This window comes from Corvus hawaiiensis, chromosome 4, assembly GCF_020740725.1.
Source record: "Corvus hawaiiensis isolate bCorHaw1 chromosome 4, bCorHaw1.pri.cur, whole genome shotgun sequence".
NCBI lineage: Eukaryota > Metazoa > Chordata > Aves > Passeriformes > Corvidae > Corvus > Corvus hawaiiensis.
This window is the reverse complement of record NC_063216.1, coordinates 39,036,641-39,056,818: the sequence shown is the minus strand read 5'-3', so window position 1 is coordinate 39,056,818 and position 20,178 is coordinate 39,036,641. Positions and strand designations below refer to the sequence as shown.

Below are 20,178 nucleotides of genomic sequence, written 5' to 3'. Positions count from 1 at the left end.
TTCTTTCTAATAATGAGGAAAAGGTTATTAAAGCACTTATACTGTATCTGGAACTATTTGGCAAATAGGTATTTTTTTTCCTTACAAAAGGCATCTGAGAAATTGAAATATAAAAATGCATGTATTTTAGCTTCTTCATAGAGAAAGAGTAATGTAAACCAGCTTTCATTTAGGGTGCCCATGTAATTGAGAGAAGAACTTACCCAAGAAGCAGCTCCTGCTGGAAAATGTTCAGTTATTCCATAAATAAGTGGAGATTCTTCAAGTTGCTAGCATGATGATATTGGTAGGTGGAGTCAGCTGCCTGCTTCATATAATGTTATGTAGATGCATATGAAAATGTGAAAGGTTTTGGAGCGCTTATTATGGTGTGCTTGAAGCAAACTCCCCAATGTATTGTTTGGCTCCGAGATCACAGAATCACTGATTGTTAGGGTTGGAAGGGACATCTGGAGATCATCCAGTTCAAATCCCCCTGCCAAGGCAGGGTCACCTAGAGCAGGTTGTACAGCAACAAATTCTGGTGGGTTGTGAATGTCTCCAGAGAACGAGAATCCACAATGTCCCTGGGCAGCCTGTTCCAGTGCTCTGCCACTCGCCATGTAAAGAAGCCCTTCCTCATATTGAGGTGAAACTTTTTGTGTTTTATGCAAAATGAAGTGAGACTTCCAATAGTAGGTAGCCTCTGAAGGCTCCAAGTGATCACTATAGTTAATAGGTAGGAGCTAGGAGACCTAAGTATGGAATCTGTGTCTGTTTTCCTCTCTTGCTTTCTTGGAAGTTTTAATCAGTTCTCTGGTGAAATGCCTCAGGAGAGACTTTGATTAAGGAATATGGAGCTTTAAATCCAGCTAAGGCAGACTGGTGTTTTGGTCACAGCCAGAAACAGTGAAAGGATTTGGGCGGTTATGTAGGAACTAATGTAAGATTCCATAAATTCCTCTAAAATAAGAGTTTCCAAAGCATTATGCAAACTAAATCTTAAGTGAGGACTGACAGCCCTAAAATGTCTGAAGGATTGACTCTGATACATTCTTGATACAGCTTAAATGAAAGAGCCAGTTCCTTTAGTCTGTAGTCAACCATGTACCCCAATGTGGCGTGATCCAAATGTCAGGGACCAAGATCTACTGTGTTTGTTTCCATTACTGAAAAAAGTTCTATCAGATATTTTCTTCGTTCTTTTTTGTGTATAATTTACACAGCTAAATACATAGTGTTGATTCAATGCTTTTTTTTTCTTTTCAGAGAAAGAATTTGACCCTGTTCTTCAGCATTGGTTTATTGAGCTCCTGGGGAACTGCACTGCTGGGTGTTCGCCTATACTGGATGGGCAACAAGCCCCCAAGTTTTTCTAATTCTGACAATCCAGCAGCTGACTCAGACAGTTTTCTCACACGTACCCTGACCTTCTTTTACTTGCCAACCAAGAACCTCTGGCTGTTGCTGTGCCCAGATACCCTCAGCTTTGACTGGTCTATGGATGCTGTGCCTCTTCTAAAAGCAGTCAGTGACTGGAGGAATCTACACACTGTGGCCTTCTATGCAGGACTCCTCCTCCTTGCCTACTTCAGCTTGAAGGGCTCCAGCAATGAGAGAGAATGCAATGGGAAAACTGTAATGAATGGCAAGCAAAATGCTAATGGGCATAGCTGCCACCCAGAGATGGAGTACAAGACACTGGAGGTGAAGTCAAGCTTTGCATCAAAAGAAGAGAATGGCCTAAAAAAGCATGAAATTCAGAAACTGCAGCTTCCTTCAACTGAGAACATTGTCATTCTGTCTCTCTCTTTGTTAATAGTGCCCTTCGTTCCTGCCACAAACCTATTTTTCTATGTTGGCTTTGTAATAGCAGAGCGTGTGCTGTATGTTCCTAGTATGGGCTTCTGCCTGCTGGTTACAGTAGGTGTCAGGGCCCTTTATGTCAAAGCCCAAAAGCGCTTTCTAAAGAACTTGGTTTTTTGTTCCACTGCTGCATTAATTATTTTCTATGGACTCAAGACTGTTGTCAGGAATGGGGACTGGCAGAATGAGGAGATGCTGTACAGGTCAGGGATAAAAGTAAACCCTGCTAAAGGTAATTTTTGCTCTTTATCATGACTGCTTTACTTATACAGTCTGCCTTTGAATTGTCTGATTTTATCAGCTACGTCTAAAGAGGATACTTTAAGAAATGTCATCTCAGGTTGCAGTGGTATGTGCATTAGTAAAAATTGGGGAGAAGCAGGAATATGTTTTGATTAGGTGTTACAGGTTTGGCATTAACACAGAGAAAAGGAGAGCCTAAGGTAAGGGCATACTTTCTTTTTCAGTCGTATTAGTTCTGTATTTTGAAATTAAAGATGTATTATTAATATTATAGAGCATGCCCTGGTGTTTTTCCATTTGGAATCTGGTATCTAGCATGCTAATGAAGATTTTTCGTATGTTTACCAAATGTTCTGTTTTCTATGACTAGAAAATATGGGAAATAGTAAAGGACATCATCAGGGAGGTGCTGTTCCTTTATTTCATCTGATGCAAATAACGTCAATACTATGTAATAAAAAATGAGGAAATGAGGTCATATAATTCAGCCTAGGAAATTACTGTAGTTCCCCCTGCATATGAGTACTGTAAAGAGTTATTGTCAAATACTTACGCCTTCCTGTTCATGTGTAAATATCAGCTATTTGTAACGTTACCCAGCCACGTCTCAAAGGTTATATCTATGCTGTAATGAGATGTGACCACAGCTAGTGTAAACACATCCACACAGGCAGTAGACCTGCTAATTCAGGTATCAGTAACAATGTTTATCTGTGGCTCTGTGGTTTCACGCATACATGGCAGATCCAGCTGGGATCCTGAACTCCATGTTGCCTGGCTGTACTGCTCTTGGCACACATGCAAGTTTATATGAGAATGGTCAAAATATCACCTGTGAGTGAGTCAATGTAGACATTGACTAAGCCTTCCTTATTCACAGTTCATCAGAAGTGAGAAGGGATCAGTTGATTGCTTTGCCTGTGAAAGAAAAATTTGACAGCACTTGAATACTCAAGGTTTTTCAGTCCTCTGCAGAGAAACCCATTATATGATTCAAAGTCATCTGCTGATAGAGATGTGCTTTTTGGTTAGACAGTTATATCATGCCATAATCTAAAAGCTTGTTAGTAAGAGGCAGATGCAGGTGGTTACTGTGAACTGATAGGGAGTGAAAAAGTAGATTTGGCAGACAAAATACCTTGCAAAGCAGCATTTTAGTGGTCAGTCTGATTTTGTAACTCTTCTTCGTATGCTTTCTCATCCTAGGAAAATTATTAAGCTTGTTGCTGCAGTAAGTGACTTTTGTTAATTGTGAGCAAGCACGTACCATGTTTTACTTTTTTTTTTCAAAACTAGCACAGGAGAGCAAGAAATGTAGTAACTGAACAGCGAGCCAGCACACCAGAGTGATTATATGAAGCTCTGAGACTTACAAATTTAGTGACAATATAAAACTTGTACTAAAACACTGTAATTCCTTGAAAAGAAAAGTGTGTATGCATTCGATTAGTTAATACATGTTCTATTTTTGTCCTTGGTGGAGATCCCCAGACATTACTTGTCTGCTTGCAATGAGCCAAATTTTGTGATCAAAAAAAACTATACTACTTTTTGCCCAATAGTAGGATAGGCTGCAGCATTGTCTGGAAATTAGACTACTGGGTATTACACTCCCAGGAGACAAGATGAGCTGTTTTCATCATACACATCTCAGTATGCACAGACTCGTGTGTATATGATTGTCTGGTTTCTTGCTGTATAAGCTGACATTAAGTGTCTTGTGAGATGTGTAAAAGCAAAGACAGTATGTCAATGCGATGATACAGACATGACTGAGCTGACTTTAAATCTCCTTAAAATATCCTGTTAAACTTCTGCTGAATATTTGCTAGCGCACACACATTGTAACAAGGCTGGGTACAGGAAACCCCTAGCTAATGCGACCTGTCACCCAACTCTATTCATTATTGTGAATATTTCTAAGATTATTCCTGGCTTTGACTATGGTAATTTTATTTTCTATTTCTCATACAATCAGGCAAGCCTGACTGGACTAGACTGGCTGCCAATCCTGCTAAGGCATTAGGAGATCAACAATTCAAACTACTCTTCAGTAATTAAATGAGGTTGACGTAGGAAAAACAATTTATTTTTGTTTGCCTCTTTTTTTTTTAGTTTCATGAATGGTGGTGATAAATAGGCTATTCAGGAGTGAGACAATGGGCTGCTCAGTCAATCGGTAGAGTGGAGAAGTGTTTTCCTTATTTTTAGGCTACTCAGAAGAGGCTGTCACTCCTCATTTCTCTGCTTTCCTCAACTCACAGCAAGTTTCTCCTCAATAGTATTTTCTTACTTCTGAAAATTCTGGAGTAGCAGGATCATTTTCCCTGATAGTTCTGCTTTTTCTCTTAGCTCCTGCAAAGAGCTTCCTCTGAACAAGAGCTGCTTCTGTACTAATCTAAAAAGCAGTGAGGTATCCCTTGAAAAACTCTCAGTGTGAGAACCGATCAAGAAATAGAAATCTCTGAAGACCAGCTTTGCTAAAGCAAAAAGATGAGTGTTTTGTTCCAGGTCCATCTGTATTCTGGACTAGCAGGATGAAAGGCGCTGATGGCTGAATGCTGTGCAGCATTGAGCTGATGTGCTGTACTCATAAGGGTGTTAGCGAGGCAAGCTTTTAACATGGGTACATTTGAGTACTAATGTGGCTGAACTGCTTTGGAAATGGAGTTGTCTCACATGGTGATGGTTTATAATCAAGTCCTCTGTGTTGTAATATGTGTAAGATTATAATCTCATCTGCTGCTGTGTGACTTCCAGGCAAACATATTCAGCAGCTTCTCCATCTTCAATCCTCAGTGAAGAAATAGGTGATAATCACCTCACCAGTACTTTCTTCTGGTCCCTTCAGGGGCACCTTGCAGGCAGTGCAGACAGAGTAATGTTCTGCCTCAGGTGAGAAAGCCTCTACCCCTGCAGGCAGCCACAGCCTTTCTGCAATTTATATTTCTCCAGGCTGTTTTTGTCAATCACTGACAATGTGGAAAAAATACTCAAAAGCATGGTGCATGGGTTATCTCTTAAAAACCCACCAAAATGCATCGTGGGAGAGTCAAGTGAGAAGAGAGTGGTGAAGCTGCCTCCAAACTACCGTGTGCGTGCTGGATTTCCTGGCTGCCTCACTGTGTGGCAGGCAGCTGCCATCCCTTGGGTGAGGGAGTCCTTGTGAGGACTTGGGATGCCTTAGCTGCATCTTTACCGGTCTTGTTCTGCTGTTTGGGTGATGACTAGTATTTCAAATAACTTTGAAGTGATCCAAGCAATACCTTGTTACAGTTTGTCAGCACCTGAGGGAGAAATACGCAAGACTGACTAATTCAGTTTATGAATTCTGAAGTGGGCGTATGCATATTTTGACCGCAGGGAGGGAAAGACACAAGTGTTTCTCTGTTCTGCCTTCAACTTAATGAGCAGTCCTACTGATAAAAAAACCATACTCATTATCTGAACATTTTCGTATAGCGAAGGAAGCCTCCCAAAATGTAAAAACAAACAAAAAAGTTAAAAGTGGGTGGTAGCTGTCATGTCTTTTTCAGTTAGACTAAGGGTCATTCTGTGGTGATGATTACCTTATGTTTAATATAAAATTGTAATGACACACAAAATAATTGTGCTTATTATGCCTCATTAACTCTAGTTTTCCCTGTAGTACCAAAAATAAGCTTCAAAAAGTGTATTCTTTTTCCTCTGGGCCATTTCATACTTTGCAATCCACATCTGAACATCAAAGATCATTATGATATATTTGCTGTACCTGGTACAGACATTGACTAAAGAAGTAGCAAATAGAGAGGCTTAAACTGCTAGACTGCCACAGAAGTATTAGTTGCTTGGTCATATGTACTGATGAAATTTTAGTCTCCTGGTGCCATGACATTTGTAAGCAAGCTTTGAGGATCCTTCCAGGAAATAGTTGACCTGCTACACAAAGTGGGTGCTTAACCAAAAATTCAACTAACAGTTCAGTGAGGAAAACCAGTTACTATTATTTGGACTAAGCTAGGTAGAAAAACCGTATTTCCCTCAAACAAAAAAAAATGCAATAAAACATCATTTTCCATTATTTTTTTTTTTGTATCACTACTGATGACTGGAGACCAAAGGAGATTAAGTATTTTAAGGTTCAGCATTCCTCAAATATGCTTATTATTAAGAGCTTACATTATGCTGACAAGATCTCCTCTAATACCTTTAGAACTTTGAATAGCTATTGCTCTGAAACACGGCTTGTTGTTCACTACACATTTTTCTTACCTCCTAAATAGAGCAGTGTGTGTCCTAGTAAGTACCACCTTGTGTGTTTTAAAATAGTTTGAGCATTTGGGATTTCATTTAAGTATTTTTTTGTGTATATTCAGGTTTTTTTATACGTAGCTTGTCAGTAGAACTCCAACTCATCTTTGGCCCAACAGCCCAAAATACTACTCTGCACAGTAGTTATTTCTTTTTCCTTTGGTTCATTTAATTTCAATAATAATAAAATGGTAACAGTGTGATTAATATAACACTGCACTGAATAGAAAATGTGGGTTTGGGGAAAAAAAAGGTTTAAGAGAGAAAGTGATTTCAGTGCACAGATTGCCATATAAAACATCGGATTTTAAACATATAAAACCCACTAATAAGTGCACTTAAAAGTTTTGCATATTATCACTGTTAAGAAATGAGTGATATGAGTGGTATGAGCATACCATCTGGAGGTAGGTATTCATGAGTTAATTTTGCTAATGAACTCTTCTTTAGTCTTTGAACAAACCACTTTAATCTCAATTTTTCCCTCTGGAATGGAACTCATACTACCTACTATCATAAGATATTACTGATTTTTTTTTTATTTTGATGATTCATGGTTGTTTTAAAACCTCTCTGTATTTATGGCAGTATAATATCCCTCCTAAGCCAGTTGATAAATACATATCAGAATATATAGTCATTATGGTGATTCTTGGCATTCTTTTTAGTTAATGTTTTTAGAAATTGTCAGAGAAACATAATAACAAGTCATTATCAGTTTTTCTCAATACCTTTGCCAGAACTTTCTGGTACTTAGTCTTTTTTGATTAAATGTTGCATGGATATTTTCCTTGACTTCTGTAATTTTCAGCTTTTTCTAAGAAGAAATTACTTTAAGGTGTATCTTCTGTCAATGGTGTAAAATGTTTCCAACCACCAGTAAGAACCTTTGTAACAGCTACTGTATGGCAGATGCAATGATCTTTTTTAGGAAAAGAAATTGTAGGTTGGAATTACACTTAAAAGGATAATTTATAATATATAATTTTATATGGCTATATAAGTCTGTTATATATGAGTTATGCAGGATATACCATGATAGATTTGGTGTCTCTGTTCATAACAAAAATGCGAGAATTTGAAGGATAAATGTTCTACAGGATTCTTCAAAGTTCTTAAAATAAGTTGGAAATACTTTTTGTATCTGCCACTGTTAACAGCTTGTCCTGTTTTAGGAATACTGCTCCCCAAATTACTGTCCCCATCCAGACTCTCCCAAATGCTCTCTCCCCTGACTGGAGTGAGAGAGATCTTTCCTTACTCCTGCCCCTGGTAAGTGATGGGAGATGGTATCAAATAACTTTAGGGTCTGGCCATGCCTGGTGGGGTAGCTGGGACTACAGGCACCACCTTGCCAGGCTACTGTAAAAAAATTAACTCTGTCCTGGCTGGAACAAGGACATAGCTCAAATGAACCACATAGAATTGCTTGAAAGTTAAATAAAAAGCCTACTCCCTGAAAACAGTGTGGGGCTCTCTAAATGCATGGTAATGCTGGTCTGGATGATTAAACAGTGTAGAAGAAATGGTCATTAGTAAGTTTTTTGGGAAACAGTCATAGTTATTTAAAGCATTTGAACATGCCACAGGCAGCCCAGCCTCAGCAAAACAGTCTGGTTATGCCAAATATGTTGGAGAGCTGAAGGAAAGTGGTTTACAGTTTGGTTCAAACTCTGAATTTGTTCTGCAGTGACAGTGTTCTCTCTCAGTTCTTTAGTAGTGCTGTAATTTCCTCTGAAACCCAAGTCAGTGTGGGATGTGCTTCTTCAGCAGGATATGAGAAAGCCTGATATTCTTCCTTTATATATGTATATATGTGTAGAGGTCTGGAAAGAAGGATTATTTTTTTTTTTCCTCTTGGGAGTGTAGTACAACAGCAACTCTAATCTGTGACTCTTAAGTTGCAGGGGGATAGGAAGAAGAACTATCATTAGCTAATAGTTAGGCTTTTTTAAAGAAACAAATATAAGACATTGAGACATGGATCCATCAGACTGTTCCTTCTTCTCCTGCCTTCCCTGAGGTGCTCTGCAAAATCATTCAACAAGCTCATCTGGGCTAAAAACTACAGTGTAGAAAAAAAAACCAAACAAGCATCCCTGGTCAAGGAGGAATCAGCTTTGGCAAGATGAATTTTTGTAGCATATCAAGCAAAATGGCATAAATTTCTTTTTTTTTTTTTCCAGAAAATTATATATTTTATTTTCCAGTTTGATTAAAAGACAAAACTTTGGTCCATATTTGAGTGTTCTGTGGAATTAGCCTGAGGTTTTTTTTTCAGAGGGAGTTACTTTTAATTAGAGGAAGATGAGATTATCTGAGTTGGTTCTCAAGCCAGGCATGTTTGTCTAAGTGCATTAGATAGTCATCCAATTGTTTCATTATTTTGCCTTTTTTTCAAAATATGATGACTTGGAAAAAATTCTCTTTATGTAAAATTTTTGCCTTGAATTACATGTCTTCATTTTCCTATCTGTAATGGATTTTGTGTTGGTACATATTCAGGTCCCCTTACATAAATGTGGTAGAGAAACTAACCTTTAATGTGGGCAGGGCAGTAATCTGCATCTATGCATTTTTATGCCGCTTGTGTTAGGGTAAAATCCCAATGTATATAGATAAACACAAGTATTCTAAACTTTCGAGTACCCCTCCTTTGTAACAGGGGGTTTTATTACTTAAACCTGAACTGTCGTCATTGCCAATCTTCATGCATCCAAAAAGTAAATGGTAGCTGATGCAATTACAGTATGCACAAGAGGCTTGCACATAGTTTTGTTTTAAATTGCTGAAAAGATCACGAAATAGAATGACTGAATTCTCAATGCCGTTTCTTTCTCTTTCCTTGAATGCTCTAGCACACTGAACTTTTCTTTGAGGTCTTAAAATACAGAAGGTATTTTGAATATGGACTATTAAAGATGCTAGTTAATAGTTGTAGTGTCTTTAATTAGTTTCACTACTGGTAAATGAAGGAGGTAATTTTATGACCTACCTTCCTTCCTGCCACCTATATTTCCATACCAATGTGGATATGTATTGGCTGGCAAAGCTTCACAGGCTCTTGTCTTGCTTTTCTAAATGATTTAAAGCAAAACAAACAAAACCAGACAACTTGAAGTGTTTTGAAAAGCCTGCTACCTGGGTATGAACTAATTTGCCTTTTCCAAGTCTGACATATGTTGTTTGAGCACATCTGAAGATTCTCTTGGTTTGACAAACCCAAATGCTGATTTTCTTCTCCCTGTGGCTCCTCTGGGATGTTTCCAGGACACTGTTCTCACTGTTCCCCTTTTCTGGGAAGAAGCCAACAATAATCCGTCTACTCTTAGCTTTGAGGACCAGAGCTGACATTTCAGTGCACCCTGCCATTGCTGGAGGAGGCTGGCTTGCAGTTCATCACTTGGGACCTAAGTGATAATTTTGAACGTAGCATAGATAATTTTTTAGAAGCCTGCTGTTAAGAAGGTTACATAATTTGACAAATTTAGTACATGGTCACCACCTTGCCTGAGTCAGTATGAGGCTCTGAAGATCTGTGTTCATCCTGAGACGACAGGGGTGCTCAGAAATGTCCTCTTGTTCCACTTGCATTTTTCTGCTCCTTTGTCCTCATTTCGTTTTCTTGCATTGTTTATATCCATTGCCTCTACAAAGTACAGTTCCTCATATCATGAGAGTTTCAGATCAGCACTGTTCACAGCTCTGTTCCTGACCATTGTGAAGTTTCATGGAATGGGAACTTCGTGGCAGTAATGTCTTACTGTGTTCACACACTTGCGACACATAGCTAACAAAGCTCTGCAAAGGTGTGATTGGGCTCTGCTGTGAACAGAACAGTGAGTAGATTAGATGTTAGAGGTACTTTGGTCATCCTTTTCTCTTTTTTTTTTTCCTAACTTGGTTGTCTGATCGATACCATACTCTTCACAAAAATCATTTTAGCATGAGGGAGGGTATGGCAGAATTTAATTGGCTGTGGAGGGTAGGTAATGGTGAAGCCGAAGAACACTACCAGCTGCTCAGTCTCATCTCTCATGTTCACTGAGCTGCCAAGGTCACTCTGCTATCCTTTGAGGAGGACACAAAGGATTTTGTAACACAGGGGATGAAGGGGCTGTATCAGCAGTAGAACATGCATTCGCACCCCTTTGCATCAGGGTTGCAGAACTGAGAAGCAAAACCGAAGCACTGCCTGCCAAAAGTGAATTGGTTAGTACCCATGCTGACATGTTGTTGGATAGCTTTCAAAGCACTGCATAGTTTTCAATTCTGTTTTTCTTTCACCTGCTGTCATTACAAAAGCTCTGCAATTGATCAACAAATGAACTGTTGAAAAAATGATATAAATAACAACCTTAATAAAAGAAGAATATGTAAAAGAGGTGATAGATCTCTAACACAGTCTGTCTCAACGTTACCACATACCCACTGATATTTAAAAAAAATCGATGTTCAAGGTAGATTAAATTAATAAATTATGATTATGTAGAAACCATTTATCCCTTTAGGAAACAAGAAATAGGGCAGTTCTGTGGTTGAGTTAGCAAAAGGAGGTAGCTTGATCAAAATGTTCTATTAACAAGTGAAGTTTCTAGAGGAAAATTATTGCAAATTATATGCATGAATTTATTACATATTTTGAAAAAAATCGTTATTTCTTTGAAATAACACGAAAAATATAAATACCTTATACAAACCATAGTACAGAAATTATGCAAAACCTGTCCCACTTTGAAAGCAGCAATTTAGTTGAATTTTTCCATTCTCAAACCATTCAACAAACATGATCTAGTTAATCTTCTGAATGTCTTTGTGAGTGGCTCTGTATTGTAGAAAAACTGTTTTAGCTGTTGAACTCTATTCATTATGTTTTTATGAATGTGCAACTGAGCTTTCAGAGTTTTTCTTGGGGAAGCCTGTCATTCCTCTGTTTGTGAAACTGTTTCACCCTTGAAGAAAAAGGTGATTGTCTGATGAAATGTGAATGCTAAAGACTGGAACACCACTCTGCTTTATCAAGTAGGAAAGGAAAAGCCATAAGCTGCTGCTGAATCTAACCTTTTGACCAAAAGGGAAAGGTGGTGTTCTTTATAGCTATGGTTATGACCTTTCGAATGTGAATTTTATAACTGGTGCTGTGCTAGTATTTCTTCACAGTTTACCAAACAAAGGTGGTGTGGAATAATTGGATATTGGAAACTCTGCTGCAAGTATCAGCCTTTTTTTTTTTTTCTCTCCACTAGGATCAACTTTCCATTTAATACCATTTCCATTGGTATTAATGTTTCAGTTTGCCTCATGATAGATCATGTTCAGAAGTCCTCAAAAGAGTCAGGGGAATGACAAACTTTACAGCTATTTTTTTTCATAATTTTTTTTAACCAAACAAATGCTTTGTCTGCTTCCAGACGTGTTAAGAAGGTTGACCCTTTAACAGAAGTTAAGAATATAGATAAAATATGAAAATCTTAGTCAAGTATCAATGTTCCCATGATGTTTAGACTGTGAATAACATAGTTTAAATGGCCCTCATTTTGAGAGGATACTAATTATGTGGGGAAATGTTCCTTACATTTCTCTTCTGTATTGCAAGAACACTTCCTCTTCCTCCTTTACTTCATTCCTCCAGAGGTTATAAAATATTCATTATCTGTTAGTACCTGCCTGCATTGTTAGAGTAGTCCCTGTGCAAACCCATAGCAAGATAGAATCCTTGGCAGAAAAAACTTGAAATCAATAGATGAGTAGTAAGTGTTCAAGAATACAAAGGCATCAGGAGGCAAAGCCTCCTGAATAACAGACCAGCAGCAGAACAGCAAACAGAATATACCTCTTTTAATTTGCAGTTTAGCACCTGTAATTTCAGCAGGAGACAGCTGAGTCTGGTGACAGGAATGTATCTGTTATAAAGGTATGAACATAATCCTGTTTTTTTTTTTTAATGAAGCCACATTCTACATTGTGATGTATGCTGAGGCATCCTTTGCTATCACCATTGTTTCGCAAAGTTCTCTAATCTTTGAATAGTTTGTAACTTTAGCAGTGGTCCAGTGCCCTTTGTAGGACAATATGTGGCTTTCAGCTGTTAGTGTGGAGATTCAGATAGGTGGTAAAATGAAAAATTTGCTTCATAAAATGTATTCCCTGTAGGTGCTAAGAATGAACAGAAAAAACATAGTCAAAGTTCCATGAATATTGAATATTCTGTTTGCTCCCCTTTACCACAGAGCTGAGAGATTCACAATGCATTACTCCACTTGTGTCTGCCTAGATCACGGTGATCTTGCCACGGGTGAGGTGGAAAGGTGAATGCTTGTAATTCTTGACTTTCAGATTGATAACTGTAAAGCATTCACTTATAGTGCAAAATAAAAAAGTGTTAAGAACAGAAGGTAAAAAGAAAAAGAAAAAAAAAAAGCAGCTTAAACTGGAAACCTGTATTGTCATGCTCAAGGAATGAGCATTAAGTGCATGTAAAAGTTAGTAGCAAAAGAGAAGAGGTTATTTCATTTTAGGGCTGGTTTCATTTTATGCTCCAAACTTTTAGAAGTTAATTTAGCGTTTGCCAAACCTTTTAACACACATGGTGTGGTCAAGGTCAAAAACATCTTCTCTGTGCTCTTTTAGTCACTTTATGAGAATCATCACCTAGAAAATAGTAAAACCTCCTAGTTTTCCATAGTTACTTTATTTCCATTGCACTGGTAAAAACGCAAGTAACTAATTTCTTGAAAGAAAAAAAGCCCAAACCCTGAAAAGCATACTCTGATGTAATTACTGGCAAACATCACAGGATTTAGAAGTGGCAAGTGAAATTTCCTCCTAGTAATGTTTTAAATTTTGTCATATTATTCTAAACTATTTCGCTCTGATATTCTTACTCAACAAGTTTGTAATAAAAGAAGACAAAACTTTGCATCAACTGTAATGCAGATTTCAAATATTGATGCTGTGACCAACAGGAGATTATTAGTGAATTGATGTGCATATCTTACTTTTAATTGAATTGTAAGCCTTGGGAGGGAGGATAAGCAAATAGAAAATCCTTTTGGACAGCATTGGAAACAGAAAAAAGTTCTTAAGAAAAGTAGGATTAGAATTCTGACCCCTCATTTATCATCCAAATAAATGATTTACCAAAGCAATGGGTAGGAATTTCAAACTGTTTTGAGAAAGATGTTTCTTTGTACCCTTACAGAATCTCTCAGGCCCACATGCTTTAGTCATCTTTGAGTCTTGAAATCTAATGTCTGCAAAATAAACAGGTGAACAGTAAAAAAAAGAGGACCGTTTTTCCTGGACGAGCATTGCTTCATCCTTAAACACTATTGAAGAAAAAAATAGATGTTCTAATTGTCATGCATTTGCTTCTTTTCCATAGACAAGTCAGATGAAATGCAGAAGGATTTTAAAGAGAGGGAATGCAAACTGGAACTGCTGTTTCTAATTTCATAAGCTAAAAAATAATAAATAATACACAAATATCTGGAAAGCTCCATAGAGATTTTCTTGGCTTCATGTGCATTTTTCTGTAAATTAAAGGTTTTAGTTTAGAACTGCTGACAAGTTGATTGCAAATTACTTGGCTGTTCCCTAAATACTTCAGTCTTTGTTCAAGTAGTTTGTTTTACTCAAATAATAATCTACTTCACACTCCTTAATGCATTCATCGATTTGTGGATTAATTTATGCAAGTCTGATAGGATAAGGTGAGAATAGTATTACCAAACTTCAGTGATTTGTTCATGTGAATATCGTGTATCAATTTTTTTTAAGTTCTGTGTTTTGTGTCATTAGTTTTCATAACATACTAGGAAAGGCAGCATTTTCTTTTTCTTTGCTATGTTATTTTTAAATGTTTGCCAGGATTGATATTAAAAACCTGACACAGATTATTTTGCAAAATGTAAATTAAAGTATGGCCTTAAAAATTGTTAGCTCAGATAAATATTAGAGCCTATGGCATGAAATGAAATGTAGAGGAGAAACTATTACATTGAACAGGGTTAACAGTGTCTTTCCAGTCTAACAGATGAAAAGATGAACTGAATCATCCTTTTATGCATCCTTTCATTAATTGAGCTTCAGAATGGTTGGGAATAAATAACTATGTGTCAGGAAATTGTTACCAGTAGTTCAAACAGTCGTTTGATGTAATGCTCTGTTACGGGAGATTAGAGTGAAAACAAAAGTCCCTACAGATTATACAGAACATACAGTTATGGGAAACTGGATGTTCGTTTATTGCAGAAGCAAGATCAGATTGTGTTTTCACATTAATTTAAAAAATCATATATAAGTCTGTTTTTTTCTTACAAGGGTTAATGCCTACAGACTGGCTAGTCATCTTCATTGGTACTTCTAAAGTGTTTTCTGTGTGTAAAAAGGGAAGAGTAGCAGTAATGGGAAAATTCTGCACCTATGCTAGCCGAGTATAAAAGTTGAGTGAATCTGAGAATAGTTTTAGCAGCTGTATTTCAAAGTGATGGAACATTTTATGACTTTGTTGATTTATTGATAACTAATATATGAATTATTTCTCATTAAATAGTAGGCTAAAATCAATTGACTCACAGAAGTGATAGTTTCCTTTCCTGTGGAAATATTACATATACTTTCTTTGGTGTACAGAAAACGATGTGCTCAGTTGAATGACATGATTTTTATGAATTCTAAAGGGATTTGATACTTTTTTCCCAGCAATGACTAGTTCATTCTGCTCAGAGGAAATTCTGTATTTGCTGCTGTTTCCATTCCTGTGCTAGGATGATTCTGCAACAAGCCACAGCAGCTTGAAAGCTATGCATTTTCTGTGGAAAAAAATGCCTATCTCAATTATCAGCCTCTTTAGCAGTGTTATATTAAAACTACCTTGAAATTTTGCATTAGTCAGAACTGATGCAAATTTTTGTAAAAAAAAATGGTCTCGACTGAAGTATCAGAGTTACTTGCTACTTGAGCTAATGTTTGTGGTTAGTGCATCTGGAGGGAAGAATATTCTGACATACATTGTGTGTGTGGTGGAAAGGACATGCATCATCTTTCCATTGGTTTTTTCATTTAAAAAAAAGTGTGAAAGTAGAACTTTTTTATGAAACAACTTTGCATTTATAAGCATAATGTGGGGTTTTTTTTCATGTTCACACACACTGTAATGATAATTCCAGTTAAATTACCTTCCTAAGTTCTGAGTAGCATAGGTTGTGTTTTCAATATAATGTTAGTTACAATTCCTTTTTTAAGTAGTTTTTGTGCTGCTCAACAAAACACCAAAGGGAGCACATGTGGACCTTTAAATATTTTTTTACCTAAAGTCCTTTATAGATAGGCTATAAAAGCATATTGTGTAACACAAGTTGTATGGAATGGGACCTCATGTTTTTCTAGTAGAAAAAAAAAAGCATTTTAGTGATCTGTGCAGTATGTTTATGTCCATATGGCATATTTTTAATCCTAGTTACTTACCTAACTGCTCTTTCAATTCCTGTGTCATATGTCAAATTTTAATACTTCAGTGAGGACTACATCTACTCTGGAAAAATTTCTTGCTGTTTAGAGTCAAGAGGCTCAAAAAAAGCCTTAAAACTAGGAAGTTGCCTCAGTTCCACATTTCACTCAGGAGATACTTATTTATAGGTGGTATGAAATAAAATGGTCCTTTCCCTTTGCTTAGTAATTTCTAGAGACATATTTTTGTAAAAAATTTCCTTTTCCCACCCGAAAGCTATAAGCATGCAGAACGCATGTAAATCACCTCTGTGAAATATGAGTCTCACAGTAAGATGCAGAGAACTAGAGGACTGGGGGGGGGAAAATAACCAACCTCCTCTCCTGTTAAATAAAAATAGTTTCTTTGTGGGGTTTGTCTCCCTGAGAAACTTCCTGATACTTGGATACTCTGTCATGTGTAATTGGATTGTAGCTCTTTCTGAATACTGTTTTCTCCTCTCGACAGCATGGGGTAACCTTGGAAATGTTCTCAAGAGCCAGAGCAAGATTTCTGAAGCTGAAAGCGCCTATAGAAATGCCTTGTACTACCGCAGCAACATGGCTGATATGCTTTATAATTTGTAAGTATGTGTGGCTTTCCTGGGGTTGAATTGTCCTTGAAACCTGTTGTGAATGGAGCTATTGATTTACTTGCTGGAAATGGAGACAATGTTATTTGTTGCTTTGTAATAGTCATTTCATTAATTGTGCTCCTTAAGCTATGGGGTGGACAGGATTTTTTTCTTGGTCAACATTATCGTATATTAATGTAATGGGTATGGAGAAGGTAAACTTACAAATCTGTGTGCTTTAAAAGGAGAAAAAAAACCCCCACACTAAACAAAGTACCAATAGATGAGTTGTCAGCTGCAGGCCTCCATCTGTTTGTGATTCAATTAAATTGTGAGGTGTTATTTAGACTTCTTTTTTAAGTCTATATAACACTTGGTGGGCAGAGTGGTGTAAGCGCTTCCAAGCATAGACCAGTACCCTTCTGTTAGCTGCAGAGGTCTGAAATGTTAAAACAGCAAATTACTTTTCTCCTGTGACTGACTTCAGAGCAGCATAGGTTAAATAAAGTTTAATTACTTGAACCCTGTTGTCAGTGTGTAAAAGGATAAATAACATCAGCATCAAGATAATTATTCAGCAGGAAAAAAGATATCCCAACTCATTAATGTACCAAATCATGAACAGGAAGCGAACATCGTGCCAAGCTTTGCACTGAGGTGGGATGGTGCTGCGTGTCCCAGCAGGGAGGGGACTGATTCCCTGGCTGTCCCAGCTGGGTGTCACGCCTGTGCCCTGCTCAGCACTGCTTGTCCTGCTGGCCCTTGCCCTTCCTCCCCCTCCTGCCATGACCCAGCCAGCACAAGCCATCGGAGTGGGGCTCTGCTGCAAGACAGGCTGGTCACCTCCACCATGTATGCTCTTGTTTTGTGATGTGTGTGGAGGACAGAATCCAGGTGACTGCTGTTCCATAGGGAGCCATTTGAGAATAATGTCTGATGTGCAGCAGAAAAGTGTGACTGTTACATAAAGTGTGCAAAACCTGCATTCAAATAATAAGCCTCTTCAAATCAATCAATCAAAAAGTCCAGTTTAAAATGGCTGCATATAATATGTGAAAATGAAGTTTACCATAACACTAACTTTTTACTAATTTTTTCCTTGTTTAACAAGGAATGAGTTGTCCATTTCATTAACTTGCCTTTCAGTTAAGCACAATGAAACTCAAAATAATTTTGTTATAGAATTTCTGCTCCAAAATGAAATTCGTATTTCAAAATATGTGTATTTTTAAAAATCATTTAGTTACATAAATGTATGTATGCACATAATTTCCTTCTCTGTTAGGTAGTGAGGAGCATGAAAAACATATTTTTAAGAGGAAATTTCTGCTCACATTTAAAAAATAACTTCTTAACCCAGCAGAAGATTGTAGCAAATAAAGTGACAAGATTGATACATGTATATTTCCCATATGCTATTCGTTTTGAAGGTGAAAATTGTAACTATTAAGTTTTTTGTATGCCTTAGGGTACTTTTGTCTCTTGCTGTGTCGTAGAGGGAAGCTGAGTTAATAGCAGGGTAAGAAGAGGAAAGGGGGTTGGACAATAAAGACAGGGACATAAAAGAAATCAGCTTTCAGTCTTTTCACTGTTCTCAGAACAAGCTACTAGTCTTCCAGTTTTCCATTGATACACAAAATATATGTCTGTAAACCTTCATCTTTGTTGAACAGAAAATTTTTTGAAATTCTACTTAATTTGTGTGGAAGGATTTTAACTAAAAGGATGGTTGGTGTATATTGAGCTTAAGAAATAAAGTTTAATTCTTAGCCTTTCTACTGCTATATTGAATACCATAGAATAGTATGTTTATTTTTAAAACAAGCTTTACAAAACCTTTAGTTATTCAACAGTAGTTGAATAGCTAGTTGAAAGAAAAATCCTGCATCACTTTTTTCTTTTTGTAGACTTTCTTAGTGTCAGATACTTCAATATCCAGCATGAAAAATAGGTGGTAAATGGAGTGTCCTTTGATACTGCACAGATGAATCAATTCTTTTAAGCACAAGTCCTCGAGAGCTCCTTTGCAAGTTAAGCCCATCCTTGGCATGTAGGTCTATGGGAGCCTTTTACAAAAATCCTCTGATGGAAAAATGTGTCTTATATGTCAGTTTTGCTGTTTCTAGTTTTGAGTATGTGCCTTTGAAACTAAAACAGTCACTCAATAGAACTCCTGGAAAAAAAGTATCTTTACAGTTATTTAGAAGCACTGTATGTGTTTCACATGTTCGCTATTGCTTCTAAGCACCTATGCCTCAGTATTTGATGCAAATTAATTGGCATGTGCAGCTCAGTGTTCACTCATAGCAATAACAAATCCAAGTGCTCTCTGATTAAGAACAAGTTATTAAGGTTTAACTTCACGATTTTAATGGATAACAATCAAAGAGAGAACCTACATAAACAGAAGCATCTGTTTTCTTTCCTTCTTTTCCAATAATTTGAAATGTTGGCTTAGAAGTTGACTACTAATACCTTAAAATCTAAAGAATTTAACAGACTAGACGAATAGTTGAGTTCAGTGCTATGATTTTGTTTTCTGGCTTATACCTTATGGCTCTGAGTTACAGCTGTTTTTGCCATTTAGAAGAACTTAAAATGCATTAATACATAACTATATAATCTTCATTTGAAGGTTTGCCTGATTATGAGCATGTTATATTTGTATTCTCAAAGCTCTGTTCTCAGTAAGCTCTGCTGATTTCAACTAGATTTCATAGGGTAGTAAATCACCATAAAATGACCTGTCTTTCTATGCTTTTTTTTTAACTGAGAAAACTGTCTATTTTAATACTGGGAAGTACCAAGGACAGAGCTGTAGAGAAATGATAATTTATTCTTTCAAGCAAGGCAACGTTCAGTAGATTAAAACAAAACTATTTTACTTTGTTTTGGCTTTTCAATCATTGTTACCTTACAACTGTTACTTAAAGCTTGTGGGTTTTTTGTATTGTTTCAAATTGCTTATAATTCGTGTCTAAAGTAAAATCGTTTAACAGTTAAAAGACAGTTTTGCATATATTATTTCACTTGTATTTAGGCCTGGCTATGCTTAGAATATTCTTTTGTCATCCATATTAGAAACCTATGTTACCTTGAGTTTCTCATTGGATTAATAAGGATGTTCTCAATCTCACAAAGATATTGAATATTCCTTTAAAATTATACTAATTGCTTGAAATGTTGTAATTTTGGAGTATACAATGCCCTATAAGGATTAATTTCTAGCAACTGGCCATCCCCTTGCTTCTCTCCTGAGCTATCTCATTTTGCCTTTAGTGATACAGGACTGCGCGTACAAGTTCGTTATTCATATAATTTAATTTCTTTGAATAAGGTTGGATTATGAATTTCCATAAACTTACGTTGGAAAACTTAGGGCATTTTATCAATAAGTGTGGATTTTTTTTAGGTTTCTGTTAGAAATTTCAGCCACTATTGAAGACTTTACCTAACCTAGGGAGTCTAGGATTGCAGTGTTTTACAAGCAAAGTTCTACTCTGCATCCTTGGGTAAAAATCAGTGTGAGCAAAATTCTTCCTTGTCTATTGTTGTCAGCCTTTAGACATTGGAAAATATGTTCCCTGCCTTTTAAGGGTGCTGGCATAGAAGTCTCCTTATCAGAGACAAAGAACTCTAAAAGCAGTCTGACCTACAAACCTGTGTTGAACTGTGGTTGAACCTTCCCCAAAGTTCCTGCAGCAACCACCTAGTAGGAAACAGCTCAAGGTTA

At 36.9% G+C, this 20,178-nt stretch overlaps 1 protein-coding gene across 1 annotated transcript in view; it reads left to right on the top strand.

Annotated features, from left to right (window-relative positions):
* The window catches only part of TMTC2 (transmembrane O-mannosyltransferase targeting cadherins 2), a 242,273-nt gene that overhangs the window by 142,619 nt on the left and 79,476 nt on the right, over positions 1-20,178 (top strand). Inside the window, exons 3-4 of the mRNA XM_048301536.1 lie at positions 1,249-2,077; positions 16,340-16,454. Of these exons, the coding sequence (XP_048157493.1) occupies positions 1,249-2,077; positions 16,340-16,454 (944 nt within the window). The remainder of the gene's footprint in view (positions 1-1,248; positions 2,078-16,339; positions 16,455-20,178) is intronic.